The 20,012-nt window shown below is 42.0% G+C and overlaps 1 protein-coding gene across 1 annotated transcript in view; it reads right to left on the bottom strand.

Annotated features, from left to right (window-relative positions):
* Positions 1 to 20,012, bottom strand: part of COL4A4 (collagen type IV alpha 4) — a 112,718-nt gene that overhangs the window by 17,337 nt on the left and 75,369 nt on the right. Inside the window, exons 27-35 of the mRNA XM_015563696.1 lie at positions 18,916 to 19,086; positions 18,139 to 18,282; positions 15,431 to 15,538; positions 14,391 to 14,572; positions 13,498 to 13,561; positions 11,036 to 11,110; positions 7,516 to 7,623; positions 6,784 to 6,891; positions 1,550 to 1,621 (exon numbers count right to left, since the gene is read on the bottom strand). Of these exons, the coding sequence (XP_015419182.1) occupies positions 1,550 to 1,621; positions 6,784 to 6,891; positions 7,516 to 7,623; positions 11,036 to 11,110; positions 13,498 to 13,561; positions 14,391 to 14,572; positions 15,431 to 15,538; positions 18,139 to 18,282; positions 18,916 to 19,086 (1,032 nt within the window). The remainder of the gene's footprint in view (positions 1 to 1,549; positions 1,622 to 6,783; positions 6,892 to 7,515; positions 7,624 to 11,035; positions 11,111 to 13,497; positions 13,562 to 14,390; positions 14,573 to 15,430; positions 15,539 to 18,138; positions 18,283 to 18,915; positions 19,087 to 20,012) is intronic.

Raw genomic sequence — 20,012 nt, forward strand, 5'->3', positions numbered from 1 at the left:
ATTGGTTCCCTCCTGCATGAGGCCCTGGCCAGGGAGGAGCCTGCAACCTAGGTACATGCCCTTGGTCAGAATTGAACCCAGACCCTGCCATCGGCAGGCCAAGGCATTATCCACTCAGCCAACCCGGCTAGGACTGGATATGACATTTCTTAGCCCTCCAGCAGCGGACCTTAGTTTTTTTTCTCCAGGAGTGTGGTGAAAAACCCTAGATCACCTTGTTTTGGATTTATTACCCAAGTTACTAAGGATATTACCAGTGGCAAACAGGGAGCTTAGCCAATGAGCGGTCAGAACAGGTGTTTCCTCTGTAGTTCACACCGATTGCCAGCTTGGCCCCTCTGCCCAAGCCTGATGCCTCAGCCAGAGGTGTCAACCCCCATCACCCTCTGATTGCCCAGGCCTGACGCCTCAGCCAGAGGCAACGAACCCCATCACCCTGTGATCGCTGGCTCTGCCCCCCGCCCAGGCCTAATGCCTTGGCCAGAGGTGTTGACCCCCATCACCCTCCCCCTGCCCAAGCCTGATGCCTCAGCCAGAGGTGTCAGGCCTGGGCAGGGGACCCCCATTTCCCCCGATCACCAGCTCAGTCCCCCACCCAGGCCTGACGCCTCAGCCAAAGGTGTCAACCCCCATCACCGTCCAATTGCCGATCGGCCCCTCGCCCAGGCCTGACGCCTCAGCCAGAGGTGTCAGGCCTGGGCAGGGGACCCCTAGACCCCTCCAATTGCCGGCTCCGCCCCCCACCCAGGCCTAACGCCTCTGGCTGAGGCTTTAGGCTTGGGCAGGGCCCCCCCCCACAGCTCCGATGGCTGGCTCCGCCCCTGCCCAGGAGCCCTCTGGCTCAGACCCTTCCTACACTGCTCAGGGCCCACACGGGGCCTACCTTGGAGTGACCTGGGTGCCGATGATGTTCCTGGGACCCAGGCTGCTGGGCACCTATGTATGCAAATTAACGGCCATCTTTGTTGGGTTAATTCACATACTCTACTGATTGGCCGGTGAATGTATCAGAAGGATGGTCAATTTACATGTTTGTCTATTATTAGGTAAGATACCGGAACAAACTAAAATGCAGTTGTTGATAATTATCTATTTGCTATGTCAAAAGTAACAGTAATTTGTTCAGGTAATTTGTTTCAGCAGCAGGCTGTTTGAGAGATGCTAAAAGTGCTAATGAGACCCACATGGTTGTACTTGGCAATACTACACCTAAAACAAAACAAGACAAAAAGAAATCTGGACTATTTATTTGTTCTTCATAACATTGTGAAATCTTGCCCCACCTAAGCAATTACCCAGTGTATTTTAGTAGAGAGATCATCCTAAGCAACATCAACAAAAGGCTCTGTTACCACCCATCCCCTCTTACTTTGGGTTTTCTCAAGTGTCCTTTTATATCAGTCACCTTCAGCACTAAAAGGAGTCCCATACTGTGTCTCAGTGCTAAGCCAGTGTCCTTGTGTCACCACCCACATTGTGAGACGTGAGGAAATACCTACCAGAGGTCCACTGATTGCAGGTAAGTCTCTCACGGAGGGTTTCCTCTTACCTGAAGCTCCTTTGGTTCCTTTCTGACCCTTTAAACCATGCAAGCCATTCAGGCCGGGTAACCCGGGGGGACCTGCAACACATCACAGGCCTGTGACCCCTGGGAGGAGACCAGCCCTTGAACTTCACTGGCCATGGTTCCCAGGCACCTCTCAGAGGGGGGCCTGCTGATGGAGATGGACAGATTCTCTAGGTGGGAACCACAAGATCTCACAGTCTACACACCATTGTCAGGACTGAATCCATGCCAGTAGTTATTATTTATCATTCATTTGATGATTTTTTTATTGATTTCAGAGAGGAAGGGAGAGGGAGAGAGAGACAGAAACATCAATGATGAGAGAGAATCATTGATTGGCTGCCTTCTGCACTGGGAATTGAGCCTGCAATCCAGGCATGTGCCCTTAACCAGAATGGAACTTGGGACCCTTCAGTCTGCAGGCCAACGCTCTGTCCACTGAGCCAAATCAGCTAGGTCAGCCAGGGTATTTAAATTCTCATTTCTGAAGGATCTAGTTAGGTTGAAGAAGTAAGACAATAAAGACAGGTGGGGCCTGGGGCATACTGGGGAGTATATATCCTCTCTAATTTTTTTAAAATAACTGTGCTGCTCAGAAAGATCAGGCTTGAAGGTCAAGTTTGGCTGCAGCTCTTTCTTTGCAACCACTTCTTTCAAAGAGAATCATTCTGATGCCTCTTTTCAGAAACAAAATATATTTCATGATGACCACTGAAACTTGATTCTCTGCAGTTAGATGGGATCTCATTCACACCATTTTCTTGCAGAATCTTCTATCGGACATCTGTTCTCTAAAGAGACATCTGCTGACCTGGCTTTACTTAAGTTGTCACTATATATTTATCAATATATAGATATATAAACTACATATTTAAAATATGTTTATATTATATAGTGCATTATGTTACAGTATGCAAATATATAAATTTATAGGAAGGCAGTAGAAGGAAGAAAAGGAGGGAGAGAAGAAGGAAAGAAGGTAACCAATATGTACAGAAAATTCCAGGTACTGAGCCCTCTGCCATGTGCTTCACACACATCTTGCTCCACTGATTAATTTGGGGAAAGAATCTTCTCCTCAGCCCCTGGCCACGCCTGGTAACCTTCCTCTTTCATCAATGGTTCTTCCAGCCAGTAGCTGCTCATTCTTATCCAAGGCTGTAAGCCCCTCCGTGCACAGCCAGCCATTCACTCAGCTTATGGTCACAGCCCTTGGATTTGTGATACTGACAGCCTCAGCTTATAGGACTAACACCCAGAAAGTGCCCGTCCCTATGCCATGACACCCACAGAGAACCCCAGGATGCCCTATGCTAGGCTCACGCTGTACAACAATCATGTCTGGATAACTGGTTTATTTGGTGTAAATTAATTGATTGTAAGATCAGATCTTATTAATCTTTCTATGTATATACTTGGCATATCTCCTGACACACAGTAAATATTCAATGAATGTTCATTGAATGAGTGAGTAAACCAATGAGTGAGTGAGAAAATGTGGAACGTGGAGGGGGAAGGATTGAACAGGTGGATAAAAAGCTTTAAAAAGAAGTGGACTACCATTTCTATTTCATGTCTCATCTTTCTGTGATAGATTTATAGTAAGATTTGGGGAAGTTAGAGGTATCCATTTGTATATAAATAATTCAAGTGCTAACTATTATATGTTCACAAAAGCAAGTTCTCTGTGGACGTATTAGAAGATAGAAGTTAGTTGGTTCCATTTTATTTATTGTCAGTACTTGAAACACACAGTGATTCTATTTTTAAAATCTAAACTTTAGGGTTGGGGAAGGTAAATGAAGGGTAAATGGTGATGGAAGGAAACTTGACTTGGGGTGATAAACACATTATACAATATACAGATGATCTATTGTAGAATTGTATGCATGAAACCAATATAAATTTTATTAACCAATGTCACCCCCAATAAATACAATAAAAAATAAAATAAACTTTAGATTGGTACAAATAAGCCATATTCTCTTGCACCCTCCCCCCCCAAAAAAAATTTGGGAATACACCCTTACTTTCCTTAAAGATCTTATTTCCTTATACTTTTAACAATTCTGGTTTAGTTTATTTTCCAATCATCTTTTCTATTTATGAGCCAATGTTCCAAGTTTGCACTAAAAGAACACACAGACCTTCCTCATCTGCCAAATCTAGATATTTACTGCAATCTATCTGAAATGATAATAAATTTCAAGATTACTTTGTTATTTCTATGTGTTTTGATCTCTGGGTTAAGCCACCAAGATTGATGTCTTGGGGGAGCTGGCTGGGGGTGGAATGCCCTGGCTTCTGCCAACTCTCCATTGTCACATCAACACGTCCAGATCCTGGCCTGTCACAATCCCAGGCCCTAGCCATTGTTGAACTGTCCGACCCTTATCTGACCCAATGTTATCTTTCTAAATTGAATGCAGCTACATCTGGGTAGGGTTTTAAGGGCAATTTTTCCTTTTTACTGAAAGCTTTTTATCAATCTCATCTCTAAATCAGAAAGTTGTTCATGCATAAAATATATACAGTACAGATGAGAGGCAATTAAGCTAACAAAGCACATTCCTTGGTAATGAGGACTTTTATTCACCTCTGTGGACGGCTTCAGCTAACAACCATCACTTAAGGCTGCATCTCCCTGCACTCGCAGGCTGGGCTCTCCCTCCAGTCAGAGGGTCTACCCTCCACTCCAGCCTTCAGCCATAATTGTCACCCTAGCCTCCAAGTCAAACAGCTTTGTCACTGAATCTCCACTGGTAGGTTTTCTTGTCCTAGAGCCGAAAACACGGTTCTATCTCCAAGAGCCTTTACACAGGTTTATACTTTTAATAGGGGACCTATTTGTTGGGGACTTTCCTAGTTCTAACACAGGAAGTTCCACAGCCTGACACACACACACACACACACACACACCCCTCGATTCCAGGCAAACCGGGACAGCTGGTCACCCTAATGTTAAAGCTGATGGGAAAGAGAGACCTTCATGGCTATAAATAACAGTTGAGCAGAGTTGAAAACTTATCAAAACAGGTTCTGAAATACAATTTCATTTTTTTCCAAAATTCAGAAAATAGATTAGTCTCTACTAAAGGAATGCACAAGCGCATAAGACATGGTCTCCACACCCAGGGAGCGTCAGTCCCCAAATGTGCTTAGTGACAAGTGCTAGATAAGAGAATGAGGAACCTAGAGAAACAGCCCCAATTTGACAGAACAGGCATCCACCCCTGGAATGGTAAGTGCTGTGTGTGTGTGTCTGGGGGGGGTGAGGGGAGGGGGAGGAGGGTGTAGGAGGTGGGCAGGAGGAGAACACTCTAGTTGTAAAAAGGGAGAGAAAATATTACTTGGCTGATAAAAGACACTCCAAGGTATTTTATTTCTTATGAAATATTTTACTTGCCACCAACCAAAATAACCCAACCAAATGAGTCCTTGTCACGCTACGAAGTTGTCTTTCAGTCCCCATTAAGCCAATCCTCTATGAACGTCCAACTAGGAACAGAGTGTCTTCCTTGTAGAGGGCATGTGTACTTGGAAATTTAAGTCTAGGAACCAAGCCATTTTCAGCATATGTTTAAGTTAAAGTTTAAATCTGACTGAACACAAGCAGGACTCAGAATCCATATGGCCCGTTCTAGCAGAGCAAACAACTTTGAGTTCAGCAGCTGGTTTGTTCAAACAAGAAAATCGGGCCCCTTGACTTATTTAGCACATACTTCAAATATTTAATTTCGCAGTTCAAAGTGTTTCTGCTGGAGTGTGGTTCAATTTTATACCAGCATGATAAAAAGCAACAATGGATTTAGATGGTCGGAGTTCTAATTTTTAGGAATCTGTTTCACTGTTTTCTTTTTAAGGCTGGCTGTGCAATAGGCGGTTCACAGTGAAACAGTGCCACCACGTGGTCGGGAGGCGCACTGCAGCATCCTTCTGCGCACTGGATACTTGAGTGGGTATATTTCCTCACCTTCTCTTCTTAGCAAACTTGTTTTTTCAAAGCACAGAATTATGATGTGATTAGAGATTACCTTCAAGTAATATTTATTCGATCAAATTCATTAGCTGTTAGGTTTTACTATAACATATACTGAACTTATGTAATAAATGTAAACTAATTCAAGGATAGAAAGGGGAAATACAGTAGAAGTGGTTAATCATGGAAAAAGTGGGAGGGAAAAGAAAAAGGAGGAGGTAGAGGAAGATGGGCTACAGAAATATATCAAGTAAGGCTTGAACCTTCAACTGTTGATTGGGGTGAAAACCCTCATCTTCATAACTACTAGCTCAGATGTTCCTTCTTCTATTGTCCATCCCTTCATTTATTAAATTATTCATAAATTTAAAAATACAATAACCAACCAATAGGCTTATTGGGTATCTACTGAGTGCCAAGCATATAAACATAGTCCTTGATTTTTAAAAAATCACTTGGTGAGAAAAACTACTAAGAAACAAATGTTATACAATATAAGTATTATTAGGCTAGAGGTACACACAAAGTACCAGTGGAAAAATATTTTGCCTAAAATGAAAGCAATGAACTGAAGAGAAACAAGTACCATAGATGAATGGGAGAAGGCATGGAAATTTGTTAAAAATCAGTTGTATAATTCTATGGCATTATGTTATATTGACCAGACCTATATTATAACCCATCTTTAAAGACTGAAAAATTCAACCAGGAAAAAATGTTTCTTCATCAACAAAGGTAATGAATTCCAGTTCCGCCATAGCATCTTATTTTTTTCCCCCTCTCCCTTCCACTTATCACAACTGGTAAATACATATTTACTTACACATAGATATTTAATATGTGTCTCTCCTACTCAACTGTGAGGTCCATAAAGGAGGAACCATGTCTATTTTCTTCAAAACTGGGTACTGAGTATCTGGAATCTAGGACATAGTAGGAGCTTAACTATCTGAGGAGAGAATAAATGAATAGGCCTGAACATTATGGAAAACACTGTGGGAAATGCCTTGGAAAATGAGATGGTATCACCATCATTTTGTTAGGAGGCAGGTCAGGAGGCTAGATGGGCACTGCCTGGAGCCCTGAGTGAGAAAGTACAGGCAGGGGCTGGGGAAGGGCCATGACCAGGAGCAATGTCACTCAATGCTGGAGAGCCACTACGCATTTGCCCACTATGCAATGCAAATCCTCATTGGCCTGGATTTTTCTGATGGGCAAGGATTCCTCTTTGACTTACCTTTTATTCCTGGAAGACCTGGTGTCCCTGGATACCCCATGAGGCCTCTTGGTCCAGGGTCCCCCATTTCTCCTGGATGTCCCTTTGGCCCAGGCATCCCTTGATCACCTGAGGATGACAGGGAGGTTTTGCAGACACCCAGATGGCACATGAGCTACATTAACTGGGAGGGTCATCGATGTTCTTATTATAGGAGGTACTTGAACCAGGAACACTGTTTTATTAGTTTTTCTCCTAGGCCTCCTGACTCTAGGGAGAAAAAATACACTTAAGCTCAGAAGGAAAAAAATACACTTTTGAGCAATTAAAGTTGCCAATTATGATTTCTACTCTCACTTTATTCTGAATGGGCAGGAAGAGGAGCCTTTACAATGCTGTCCTGTATGTGTGATATTTACCTTAAGTCTAAAGGAGAAAAAAGAAGCCAGCATCCTGAACGGCAGGTAAATTAGGAAGGGCAGGAAAGGAGTGCCATCCCTTTGTGCCTGGCACCCTGTTAGCCCCTTTATAGGTGTTGACCTAGTTTTATTCCCAGACCACCCAGGGAGTGAGGACTAGCTCCAGTTGACAGGTAAGGAAGGAATAGGGAAGTTTGGGTGACTAGTTCAAAGTTCTGGTCTGGGAAATGGCAGAACCAGAGCGGAACCCAGGTCTGAGTGAAGGCTGGTCCTTTCTGATGCACCACGAGATAGATAGGTGTCTCGGAAGGTTCCAGGCTTCTTCCCAAGGTACCTGGACACCCTGGTGGTCCGGAGGAGCCGGGCAGTCCTGGCCTTCCTGGTGGTCCTCTGGGCCCTTGAGCACCGGCCAAGCCCTTCTCTCCGGGAGCTCCCAAATGCCCTAAACAAAGAAAGATGAAAAATCTGAGTGGTTGTAGATGCTCTTCAAGACGGTGAATCTATAAAACCTCCAACTCAGCCCTTGTTATTCTTTTCTAGTCTTACTTTTTTATATTAACAATTTTTCTATTGAGAAGATAACATTAAGAAAAAATTAAAAACAAAACACCTATAATCCCACCACCTTAAACAACTTTTATATGTATACAAAGTGCAAATAATACCCACAATTTTATATTCTGATTTTTTAAATTGGCATTGAATCAGAAGTAATTTTCCAAGTTTGTCATCATTTTCCTAATTCTTGTTTTTAAGTGACTGGCTCATAGCTTACTGAGTTCACCTAAATTTAATTAATTAATGCAAATGTTTCCTACTTTGGGCCACTCAAGTGTTTTTCTTTTTGCTATTATGCATAATGATTTTTATACATCTTTAATACATTTTTCTACTATTACATTATTTCCTTAGAAAAGTTCCTAGGAGTAGAATTTCTAGGTAACATAACATTTTGGGTCTTTTTCTTTATTTTAAAATGCTGAGATATTTTAAAGTAAATCACAGACATCATGGAATTCCATCCCTAAATATTTCAGGAGGTATGTCTGAAAAATACCATTCCCTTACATGGGCAAAATAACATTATCACAGCCAAGGAAATTAATAGCAATCCTTAATATAATCTAATACTCATTCCATTCTTGAATTCCCCCAACTATCCCCTTAATGTCCTTCACAGCTGGCTTGTCCACACTGGGTTCCATTCCAGAAGCACACATGGCATCTGGTGGATATATCTCTTACATTAAAAAAAAAATCTACTACAGTTCCTTTCTCAGGACAGTGATTTGCTGAAAAGAACAGTTCAGTTGTTCTCTAGGCTTCTAGCACAGACCATTCAGCGTTTGGTTCTTGATAGAGGTTGCCAACTGGTTCGGACAAGTGCTGCACCAACTCACTCCACCCCACAGTCCCACCCACACTCATCCTCGAACGTCCAAGAGCAGGGAAGGCACTCACCGAGGCCTTTTTAGGCTGTTGGTTTATTTTCTTGCTAATTTAGTAAGGATGAAATAATATTCCAGACTTACATTAAGTTACACTTCTTTGATTACTAGAGAAGATAACCATTTCCCCATATGTTTATTTCCAATGTGTGATTTTAATACAATTCATATTCATAGGATAAACTAACACTCAGTGCTAAAAAAAAAAAAAATAACCAGTTGTAGCCACAAATAAAACCTAGGGCTCTGTACTGACAAACCCACGGTGAGGGCATAGTCATTATTTATTATAACACACAGGAAACAAGACTATGTTAGTTGATACCTGTTCCCAGACCAATTTAAGACCTTGAGCCTCTCTCTGTTATTTTATTACCCTGAAAACATTCCTGGCGTGAAGATAAGGCAGCATTATTCTCATCTCCACATGAAAAAACCGAAGTAGTAAAAGGTTTGCCTCCCCATCACAGCTGTAGTATGAATAGAATGTTTGAGTTCATCGCTACTGTGTTTTCTCTCTGAATTGAAGGGGCGATGAAACTGGACCCAGTAAAATCCTACATAACCCCTGAGACAGCAGCAGCCCTATGGCGTCTCGTTGGGCTCATTCAAATTCAATGCAGCTCTTTCCAGTCAATGGAAATCACATATGTAGGTAAACTCTGAGCTGGTAAATAACATAAGATGTCATTTAAAAATTTTTAACCTAAAGCTATGGCATACAGGACAGGGAACAATTTAGGTGGTGCTAACCACAGGAGACCAGGGACATTATGCCAAGGCAAAGTTTCTTGAAAAAGTTAGCCTAAGTGTCAAAGAACTCAGATTTATGATTTTTAAATTAGAATATTAGGTAATATCAAAGGGCTCCATATTTTACTACCTTCAGTTTATAAAATTTTACTATCTTCAGGGTTCACATAAAGATACCAGTAACTATAGAAAAATCTCTTAATGCTTTGCTGACTGGTGATGATGGTGACAATGACATTTTACATTTGTGTAGCAATTTTCAGTTTACAAATTGCTCTCCAAACATCTCATTTGATCCTCTGAATGATCCTACATTGAGCATTGGGCCAGTTTGCAGGTGAGGACACTGAGCTCAGAGATGATAAGCAACTTGCCAAGACCCCCATGCACTGTAATAATAAGGGTGACTTTGAACCACTAATTTTCCTTTCTGAGACCTTTCATTCTGGCACTTAAGAACCCTCATAGCGCTAACCTCAAAACTATTTTCTTCTCCAAACGTACACTTAGGCTATACCTTTCTGTTAAAATATGAACTATATTTGACCATGTCAGAGGTGAAAGACCCATATGAAAGAGAATGCGAGATGAAAACATTGTGATCGCTAGTTCTTCTGTTAGACTTCCATTTGAGCAATTGTGGTATAACAACCAAGAAATAAAATTTCCCATAAAGTTCTGTTCAGATGTTCTTTCTGTTCTATGGAATAAAACATGCCTATTGCCAGAGAGAATTTCAAGATAGTGCGCAAAAATATTAATATGAGAGGCTTTAATTTACAAGGGACCCATCTAAATACGAACCTGGCTTCCAACCTGGCAGTGGACAGGTTACGTAACCAACCATCTATGATGGACCTGTTCTTTCCAATCAATGGATATCCTTGTGGGCGCATCTTTGTACACTCGTCCGATTGATGACGTAAGATTAATGCCTATGGTGGAATGACTAAGGAAAAAAAAAATCTCTTGTCAGCTGCAGGTCAGCTATTGTAGTCAACCGCAGCCTCCTGGACTGGAGGGCAAGAACCCACTGATCTGTCTGTTCAGAGGGATTATACATCCGTTGTTACTGACAAAGAAGGTACTATTTAGAAGAACTTAGATTTGTCACTGGTGATGAGGTTTTACATTTGTTTGGTTTGGTTTTTGGTAAATTTGGTATTTCCTAAATGAGCAATTCAGTGATATCTTAGGAATATCCTAGCAGTGATATCTCACTGGCATTCACATACGCCTTTCTGAGTAGGAAAGAAAGGGCTGAATGAGAACCTGCAGCTGTACTCAGTGTGAGTGGTCATTGCTGATGTATCATTTTAATTAGAGAGACTGCAAACTAGTCCAAGTTCCTTTTGCTTTCAATAATCATTGTCAAAATCTGGGCACACCTGATTGCATTGTCATGTCAACATCATCGGTCCTGGGAGCCATGGTTAGGAAAGACTGTGAGTCCCTGGGGTACAGTCCTAGTGTCCTTCTCAGCCAGGGATGCAATGCTGTGTGTGTACATAATCCTCCTGACATGCGTCTTAGTGGCCAAGGGGGAAGAAAATACTAACATAATCATCGCTGACTCAGAGGATAAAGTAATCGTTCTAGCTTTCAAACCACATGTATTCTTTTTGGATTAATAAGAAAAATATGTAGCAATACCTGGACATCCAGGGCTGCCTGGCTCACCCTTTGGACCGGGTGGACCAAACTGACTTGCAGGATCCCCTTTGTTTCCTGTGATAAAATGCAGATAACATTATTTAAGAGAATTTGGTCTCATACAAGTAATCTTAATAACTTCTCTGATATTTGTCTTTATAGTCTATCTTCAAATATTCCAGGAAAGGATTTTTGAAAAAAAAAAAATTTCTTTTTCTACATAAGAATAAATGGAAACATAGATGCAAGATGTAGTATCTAAATAGGTCCCCAATTTTATAATTGATAACAATCATGGGAAACTATAAATCTTAATAAGTTTAAATTTTTAAATTCCCTAAAATAGTTTCAAATGTAGGCATCTATTTAAGAAATTCCTTGGCATGGTGTGACTACTTCCTGATATTGTGTTTTCGAAACAAAAAGAAATTGTCAGTGTCAGCTGCTGTAGCCACATTTCAAGCTCTCCGCAAGGAAGCTCACGTTAGTGTTCTTGTAAAAACAAAATCACAAAGTGACACTTGATTGATGATTTCACAAGAGGTGGCACAGTCCAAGGCCATTGTGAGCAGTGACTCCCACAGTCCCACAGAGCCATTCCACACTGCCGCCGGAGGCTTCCAGACACCGGACACCAACACTGCTTTCTGAAGGCCCCACCCACACCTTGTAGATGGAGCTCTCCCAGCTGACACTACTCATAATTGTGGCTAATTATTTGAACAGTAGGAATCTGGCCCATCCCTGGTCAGCCAATCTTTCCTTGAGAAGTTGTATTAAAAAGTGAGGCTTTGAGGTAGTTGCTATTGAGGCAGAAAGCAAAAAGATTATCGTGATGTAGATTATCATAATACCCTGATGTAGAGAATGTTGGAAGGCAACCAAACACTTCCAGAAAGATCTGGAAAAGATCCCAAATAGAGAGCGATGAAAGCCAGCTGGTAGGCAGGTAAGTGAAAAACTGACCATGGAGAATGGCAGAAAAGTCTCAAGAGAGAACCGTGACTTGCTAAGGGCCAGGTTCTGTCAGCTCCTGGTCTCCTCTCTGGGCTCCATGAGACAGGTCCCCGAGCGCATTTCATTTCCTTGCCAATGTGGCCTAATTCAGTCATGGAGGAAATAAGAAGCAGGCTTGTACTTTGAGAGAGGCAAAGGGACTATAATAAATTTACAGGGAAGTAGAAGAGGAGTGAGCTCTGAATCCTGAAGCTATAAAATGTCAAAAGTTAAATATGAAAACCTCCCTTTTTGTAACCATTTCCGAAGAAGAAGAGAGCTTTCTGAATAAATGTGTGCACGGTCTGTTTTTACAGCATATTCTTTATGTAGTATCTGTCAAAGGGTAAAGCACGTATCATTGGAATAGGGGAAGATATTTTTAGGTGGTTTATTAATTAGTATTTTACATTTTTAAAAGGTGTGTCTTTTAACTGTATTAAAATATAATCTAACTTCATATCAAACCTCTGAATTCACAGAGAGTGGGATTAAAAAGGTGAATCATTTTAAAGTAGATTTTAAAATACATTAACCCAATGGTTTAGAAGAAATACTAACCCAGTAGTATAGAAAAACAGTAAAAAATATTAAAGGTTTTATACAAACATTGCAATGTAAGATAGCCTGATTTCTGATTATTTGCTTGTTTCTACGGAGAAAGGGTTAATGAATTCTCTCTCTAAGGACATTTTTGACATTGGGTCAACTTTCTATTTCTGTTTCCTGGAAACATGATAAAAGTAGAATGTAGATTGTGTTACAAGGCACACGGTGAACTAAGGCCTGTACCTTGTATTGTAAATAAAGTTTTATTGGCACTTAGCCATGACCCTGTGTATTGTCTATGGCTGCTTTTATTCACAATCAAGCAGTTGTGACAGAGACCACAAACTGAAAATAGTTATTACCTGACCCTTTGAAAAATATGTATTTGCTGACCCTTGGCTTATGGTAAAACATAACCCAATTGTACATTACATGTGGCCCAGGAATTCTTAAGTGAACTATTAACAGCTGATGGGAAGTCATGGCTTTGGCCTTTGTGTACTGTGGCTCTTGTAACTGAGACTCTAAAAGCTGTACCTGTGGAGGCCTTAAAGGGGCACTGGGCTTCTCAGCCAAGGGTACAGTGGGCACCGTGTGGATCTGGTCTCCTTGCACTTGCGCTGTCACTCATAGAGATACGGTCACTGCAAGGACAGCTGCAAGGACTCCCCTGAGGGGGAAGCCTGGTGTGCCCTGCAGGCTTGCTGCTTTCTATCTGATACTCTCCGGTCTGGATGACAAATGTGGATGGCTTGGGTTTTGAGTGTTTGACTACCTAGAAGAGTCTAAAAAGAACTCCTGGGTGTTGCAGTTCGTTTGACTGTGTGTTGCTTTTCATGCAAAAGTACTTGCTCCCAATGTTACAAACACCCAGCACTATGAGATTAATGGCTGGCTGCTGTATTTCCAAACCATACCTTTAGGTCCTCTCATTCCATCAATTCCTGAATGTCCGGGGGGCCCTGGAAAACCCGGATCACCCTGATAGATTAATGAAACAGAAGTAAAACCTTAATTGGGGTTCACACACAAATGACACCAGCATGACATGATCCAGCTATAATTTTCTATAACCAATTCGGTGTTTATAATTTGCAGTGGCAAAGAAATTTGGAAATGCATTATAAGCATACTACTACATGTATCTAGTTTTCAAAAGTTGATAAAACTCCTCCAGAATTGGAGGTATCAGTACCAATAGCATTCAATTCTCTATACTTGATTGCAAAACAGTAACTGCATCACATAACTTGAGTTTTAAGTTTTAAATGAACAAGTTGACACTAAATAAAATATAAATAGAAATCACTTCATACCCAAAACTTTAAAAAGTCTATTTTATTCCCAGAGATGGGTAATGGATTATACATTTTGGAGTTGTGATGTAGGCCATTACACTTATTGTACCTCCTGGCTTCTCACGGGGTGTTTTACTCATAATTATAAGGACCAAGTCACTGTATTTACAGCAAAACCTATAATATCTGCAATTGTAGATGCAATCACTTCTCAGGTGACTCTTTAGTACACCAGCAATTATGAGGTGAGTTTCTATGGGGCTGTTATAACTATGCCAGGGATAGTAGGTGGAGTAAGTGACTTGGTCACCTATGTCATGGGAAGCAGGCACTGGTCAGAAACCATAGTTACATCATGGCCTTCTGGAAGTCTCTATTCTTCCCTTGGCCAAACCCTGAATTCTGAAAGCCAGTGAAAGGGCTATGATGTCCACTGGCAAACTATGACTCATTGGCACCCTGAGAGCAGAAGGTTTTATTATTTCTTCCCTCCCGAAACAGCAGCCACTTACCTCATCACCTGGAAATCCCGGAAAACCAATGATCCCTCTGAGCCCTGGTGAGCCCGGAGGGCCTGGGGGTCCAGGAGGCCCCGGCTGCCCATCTCTACCCGGCTCTCCTCTGTGAAGCCCAGGTGGCCCGTGTCTTCCTGGCTCCCCTCTTCTCCCTGGTATCCCAGGAGGGCCTTTATCACCTGGTGGGGTTAGAAATGTTAGAACCAATTTAGAGGAATTCTTGGACTAGGCTGAGGGTCTTGGTCCTACTTTTAGGAGATAAAGCCAAAGGGATTGAGAATCCTAATTCCTGCCCTAAATCACAACATGATGGTTTCTGGTTTCAGCGCCCTGCCTGTGAAAAACGCTGCCCAGGAACAGCCTCAAGGTTGTCCCAGGTAGGAGCCAGTGCACAGGATTATTTGTGCCAACAAGCTCATTTTACAAACGAAGAACTCACTCAGAGAAGTTCAAACATTTATCCCTAACAACTAGTTAAGGGCGAGAGCCAAGGCAAGAACTCAGGTCTCATGCAGATTAAGTCTGAACTTGGGAAAGAGAACCCAAATGTGGAGGTCAAGATCCTCGCTGCGTGCTGGTTCTGAGGCCAGCAGCACGGGGCAGGGGGTGCTGGTTAGAAAGGCAGGGTCGGCCCAGCCCTGCTGATTCAAAATGCACCTCTTATAAAAGCGTCCCAGAGGATTCATATGAACATTAAAATTTGAGAAGCGCTAGTCAAAATGACTTGGACCATCTCTGTACTCTTCATTTTAATACTAGCCACCAAAAATAGGGGTACTTTAACCCTGGCACAATATGGTATGTGTATCTCAGGATTGATCCTACTTTGGAACATCCAAACCTATAAATGTATATGAACTTCAGCTAAGTTCTAGCATAGAAAATAAAAACCATTAAATTCACTAGTGCACATGTTTGTCTAAAAAACAACCTTTTCTAGTCTCAGTGTTACTGGGAAAGTTGCCTAATACACATGCTTGCTTGAGCGATCTGCGAAGCTAACTTATTTGATATGGTTCAAAAACATCAATATTTACCTTCTCCTCCTGGGAATCCGTTATCTCCAGGAGGTCCAGGCTCGCCGGTTTCCCCCTTCTTGGAAATTATAGCCATTTCTCCTTCATCTCCTGGGCGTCCTCTCTCTCCTTTGGATATTAAATATGCAAGAGCAAAACAAACAAGCACCACACACGTGAGGCCTCCGTTGTCACTTCACGTCCAGTTTGCAAATCCCCACTTAATCTACTAAACTGTATTCATGTTTACGGATTGCACAGGAGCAACATGTTGGTTGATTTCCTGAAGGACTGGCCATGCCTTTTATATTTGTCTCCCAACGGGTCCAGTCACAGGGTCTGGTGGACAATGAGTGCTCAGTGAGGGTTTGCTGAATTCAACCAGGCTGGTCTGTCTTCAGTGAAAAAAAGACAGGCTTGCAAAGTTCCAGGTCTAAAATATGGCTCTTAATCCTATAAACTGTGAATTGCCGATCTCATATTTTCCAGTTCCCTATCTTCCCCTTCCTAGCCACCCTCTATTATTTCTTTCACATTAAAAGAACAGACACTTATCTTAATGTGGTTCTCTACATAGAGAATTCCAAAAAGTGGGAAGGGAAAATGATATATCTGCCTGATTTTCATAAACACTGTCCATTTGTAAAGTGCATCAGAGTGGGCTCCTACCAGCTTGGTGAGAACCGATTATTAACAATTCAAGAATTTTGGAAGCTTTAAACCAGCCAGGCTGGGACTATTTATGCCACAGCGGGAGTATTTATGCCATGAGATCAGCAATCACTACAAGTCATGGCACTTGTTTCCAATTTTAGTCTGGAGAGCCAGTTTATCAGCACATCACTAGCATTCACGTAACTGTTTACTTTTTTAGTGGGATAATTGTGTAGCATGACAGCACAGCAAACGCCACTCAATCTCAGCTAGCAAAGACTGACTCTGATTCCCTGATTCTACATAAATAATTTACAAGCTAATAAAACAAAATAATAGCAGATTCAATCAACTGAGAAGTAAAAGTAATTTTTGAATGAACTATGAGGCTATTTGCCCAAAGGGCTTTAAGATGTTTACCTCATCGCTGAAAATTGACAAGTATTCATTCCCATCACTGGAAATGAAATGGTACCTTCTCTCTCTGCAGACTCAAGGCTCAGAGGTGGAAGTAAATATTTAACATGGATGGGAGCATTTAAACCAGTGATCTCAAAGTTTTTATTTTTATACCAATAAAAACTTTTATTTTTCAATTACAGTTGACATTCAATATTTTTGTATTGAAAACTCTTACTTTTAATGAAATTCGGGGGAGACTAACTCAGAACCAGATGAAAGTGAACTGCTTCCATTTCAAGGCTACAAACTCCAGCCCCAGGGCCTCACCCGGCCTGCTGCCAGTTTTTATACAATCCATGAGCCATGGTCAGTGTTTACCATTGGAAGAAAAACTCCAAAACAAGAATAACGTTTTATGCCATGTGAAACTTAAGTGAAGTTCAACTTTCCATTTCCATAAATAAAGTTTCATTTGAACACAGATCGTTCGTTTTTTACGTGTTGTCTCTGGCTGCTTTCATGCCTCAAAAGCTGAGTTGAAGAGTTGCAACAGAGACCATACTGCCTGCAAAACCTAAAATATATATCTGGCTCTTTACAAAAAAAGGTTATTTTATTTATAAAATAATTGAAACAGAATCTGGGAGCCAAGAGCCTGCCTGCACCCCTTTCTTAAAAGGCTCTGATAAGGGTTTAATCTCCAACATTTATAACTTAACAAAAGGAAGCTAAACAACCTGATCAAAAAATGGGCAAAGGACTAAATAGACACTTTTCTAAAGGGGACATACAGAAGGCCAGAAACATATGAAAACATGCTCAAAGTCACTAATCATCTGAGAGATACAAATCAAAACAAGAATGAGGTACCATCTCACACCTGCCAGAATGGCTATCATCAAGTCAACAAACGACAAGTGCTGGAGAGGATGGAGAGAAAAAGGAACCCTCTTACACTGCTGGTGGGAATGCAGACTGGGGCAACCACTGTGGAGAACAGCATGGAGTTTCCTCAAAAAATTAAAAAAGAAAGATAAATCACATGATCTCACTCATTTGTGGAATATAACGAACAACATAAACTGATGAATAAAAACAGATCCAGAGTCATAGAAGCATCGAACAGACTGTCCAACCTATGAGGGAAGGTGGTGGGTGAGGGGGTAGGAGATCAACCAAAGGACTTGTATGCATGCATATGAGCATAACCAATGGACACAGACTGGGGTGTGTGTATGTGTGTATGTGAGGACATGTTCTGGGCGGGGGTGGGGTGCAGTTGGGGAGAGGTCAATGGGGGGAAAAGGAGACTTATGTAATACTTTAAACAATAAAAAATTTAAAAAACTAAAAAGATGAGATGGTTCTCTGAAACCCAATAGCTCTAAATCAAAGCACTTGTTCATTTTCTTCTATTAACAGAGCAATTCATTTACTGGAGTTTTATGTAATAAGATTAAGAGGGAAGGGAAATGAATTTTGTTTGAAATTCTAAAACCAGCACCACAAAAATAAATAAATAAATAAAACCAGCACCACAGAATCAAGAGGAAGAGGGGGAATCCAAGCTGCAGGAGAGTCCCGTTTTGTTTTTCAGAGGTCATATTCATGGGTTGTGATCAGACAGCAAAAGCAAACCCGTGTTGCATGCCTGTGCTGTTCACTGCATTTACCTTTGGCACCCTTCGCTCCTTGGTCTCCCAGGGAGCCAGGCCAGCCCTTCTCTCCGACTTCGCCCTTTCTGCCAGGGTGTCCCTCGGGGCCAGGCTTCCCTCTCTCTCCCGGAAAACCTGGCATGCCAGGCAGCCCCTGAGGTCCTGATGAAATAAAAGCATGAATGTTTAAGAAAACGTTGCAAAGGCTAATGTGGTTCCTAGATCTGCATTCCCAATGTCCATCCGATGCACACTCCCACCTGACTCTGAGTTTGCATTGAAGGTGAGCAGCCATGATCAGGCTCTCCCACACCAGATCTCAAGTTTAGGCCTTCCTACAGGTCTTGCTGGGTGGGTATGCCAAGGACACAAGGTCCTGACTGCTCTTTACTTGGGCTGCTTCTCAAGGTTATGTTTGCAGTGAACAACCTTGACACATGATCCCAGAATGGTTTCAGATAAATGTGTGAGGGACGGGACTGGAGAGAGGAGGATCCATCCAACATAGAAGCACATTAGCCCTGACCCTACAATTTACCAGTTCTACCCAGTTCATTGAGCAGAACTGGGTTTATGAATTCTGTGGCCCTCACACCCCATCTACCCAAACATCCTGCTACTGGAAATATCAATACAGAGGACAAGAAGAAGGGAGATGTCTCCAAGGGCAGGACAAAATCAGGCTCATATAACAGATTGTTCTGTTATATGAGCGTGGTCACATCTAACAGGCTTTACTTAGCAGTGGGTTTCACGTTTATAAAATGAGGAAAATAATTAAGAAGTGCTACCCACCATTGGGGCCTGGAAGACCAGGTAGCCCATCATCCCCAAAGGGGCCTGGGATTCCTGGAGGTCCTCGGGGTCCAGCTGTCCCTGGCCTTCCCGGGTCTCCTGGGAGGCCCTTCATCCCAGCTGGTCCAGGAGGCCCCATATCTCCTCGCTGTCCTTTCCAACCGGGGGCACCTGAGACAAAGCACAGAGACCACAATGTAGGACGACTGGAAAGTGGCTTCACACACAGACAGAAAAAAATAGTCATGTTGGCTTAAATTGCGTATCTATGGCCAAGGAAACAAAAGGGAAATAATGTTTATCAGCTAAAATAAAACTAGCAACTCTCCATCATTCTTCAATTATGTTTTTTTTCTGGCTGTTATAAAAAGAAGGATAAAATATTTCAAATATTTATTACTTGAAGAAAGAGTCCCCAGTAAGGAGCGTGAGTGAATATTATAAAAAGTTTTGTATGGGAAATGGATAGGGGCTAAAAACCAAACTGTAATCTGTATTTAGTCTTGGGGGTAGATAACTTCCCAGGTCCTTCCAGAAGCTATGACCCAGTGAGTTTTGATCAGGATGTTAACTGTGATGAGAGAATTGTAGAAATCAGAGCAACATCATCTGCTATTACTGATGCTAGAAATAAAGCGATAGCAGCAGGTTTTGCCTCAAACTCATGTTGATCCTATGAGAGGGCACATTCCTGCATTTGGATAAACACAATAGGATTTACATAACAGGTGGCAATCTGAATGGTGAAATGAAGATCATATTGGAGATAGCCCCTAGCCTAGAACCTTGTGTTGAGAATCACTCTTTCTCCAGTCTCTTCCAGTTCCTACAGGTCTTGCTGGGCGGGTATGCCATGGGCACAAGGTCCTGACTGCTCTTTACCTGGGTTACTTCTCAAGGTTATGTTTGCAGCGAGCAACCTTGATGCTGATATAGCACCTCCCCTGGTGCAGAAAGCAGGTTGCTTTACAGGCATGTCAACTAGTGGTTCCCCAGGCCCAGAGCTCCTCTCAGGTACTACAACCAGTTGTGTGCACGGCACCTATCTAGCACCTCTTATGTCTATGTCGCTGCAGAGAGACTTGGGTGAGGTGGGG

Source organism: Myotis davidii, unplaced genomic scaffold (assembly GCF_000327345.1).
Source record: "Myotis davidii unplaced genomic scaffold, ASM32734v1 scaffold575, whole genome shotgun sequence".
Taxonomy (NCBI): domain Eukaryota; kingdom Metazoa; phylum Chordata; class Mammalia; order Chiroptera; family Vespertilionidae; genus Myotis; species Myotis davidii.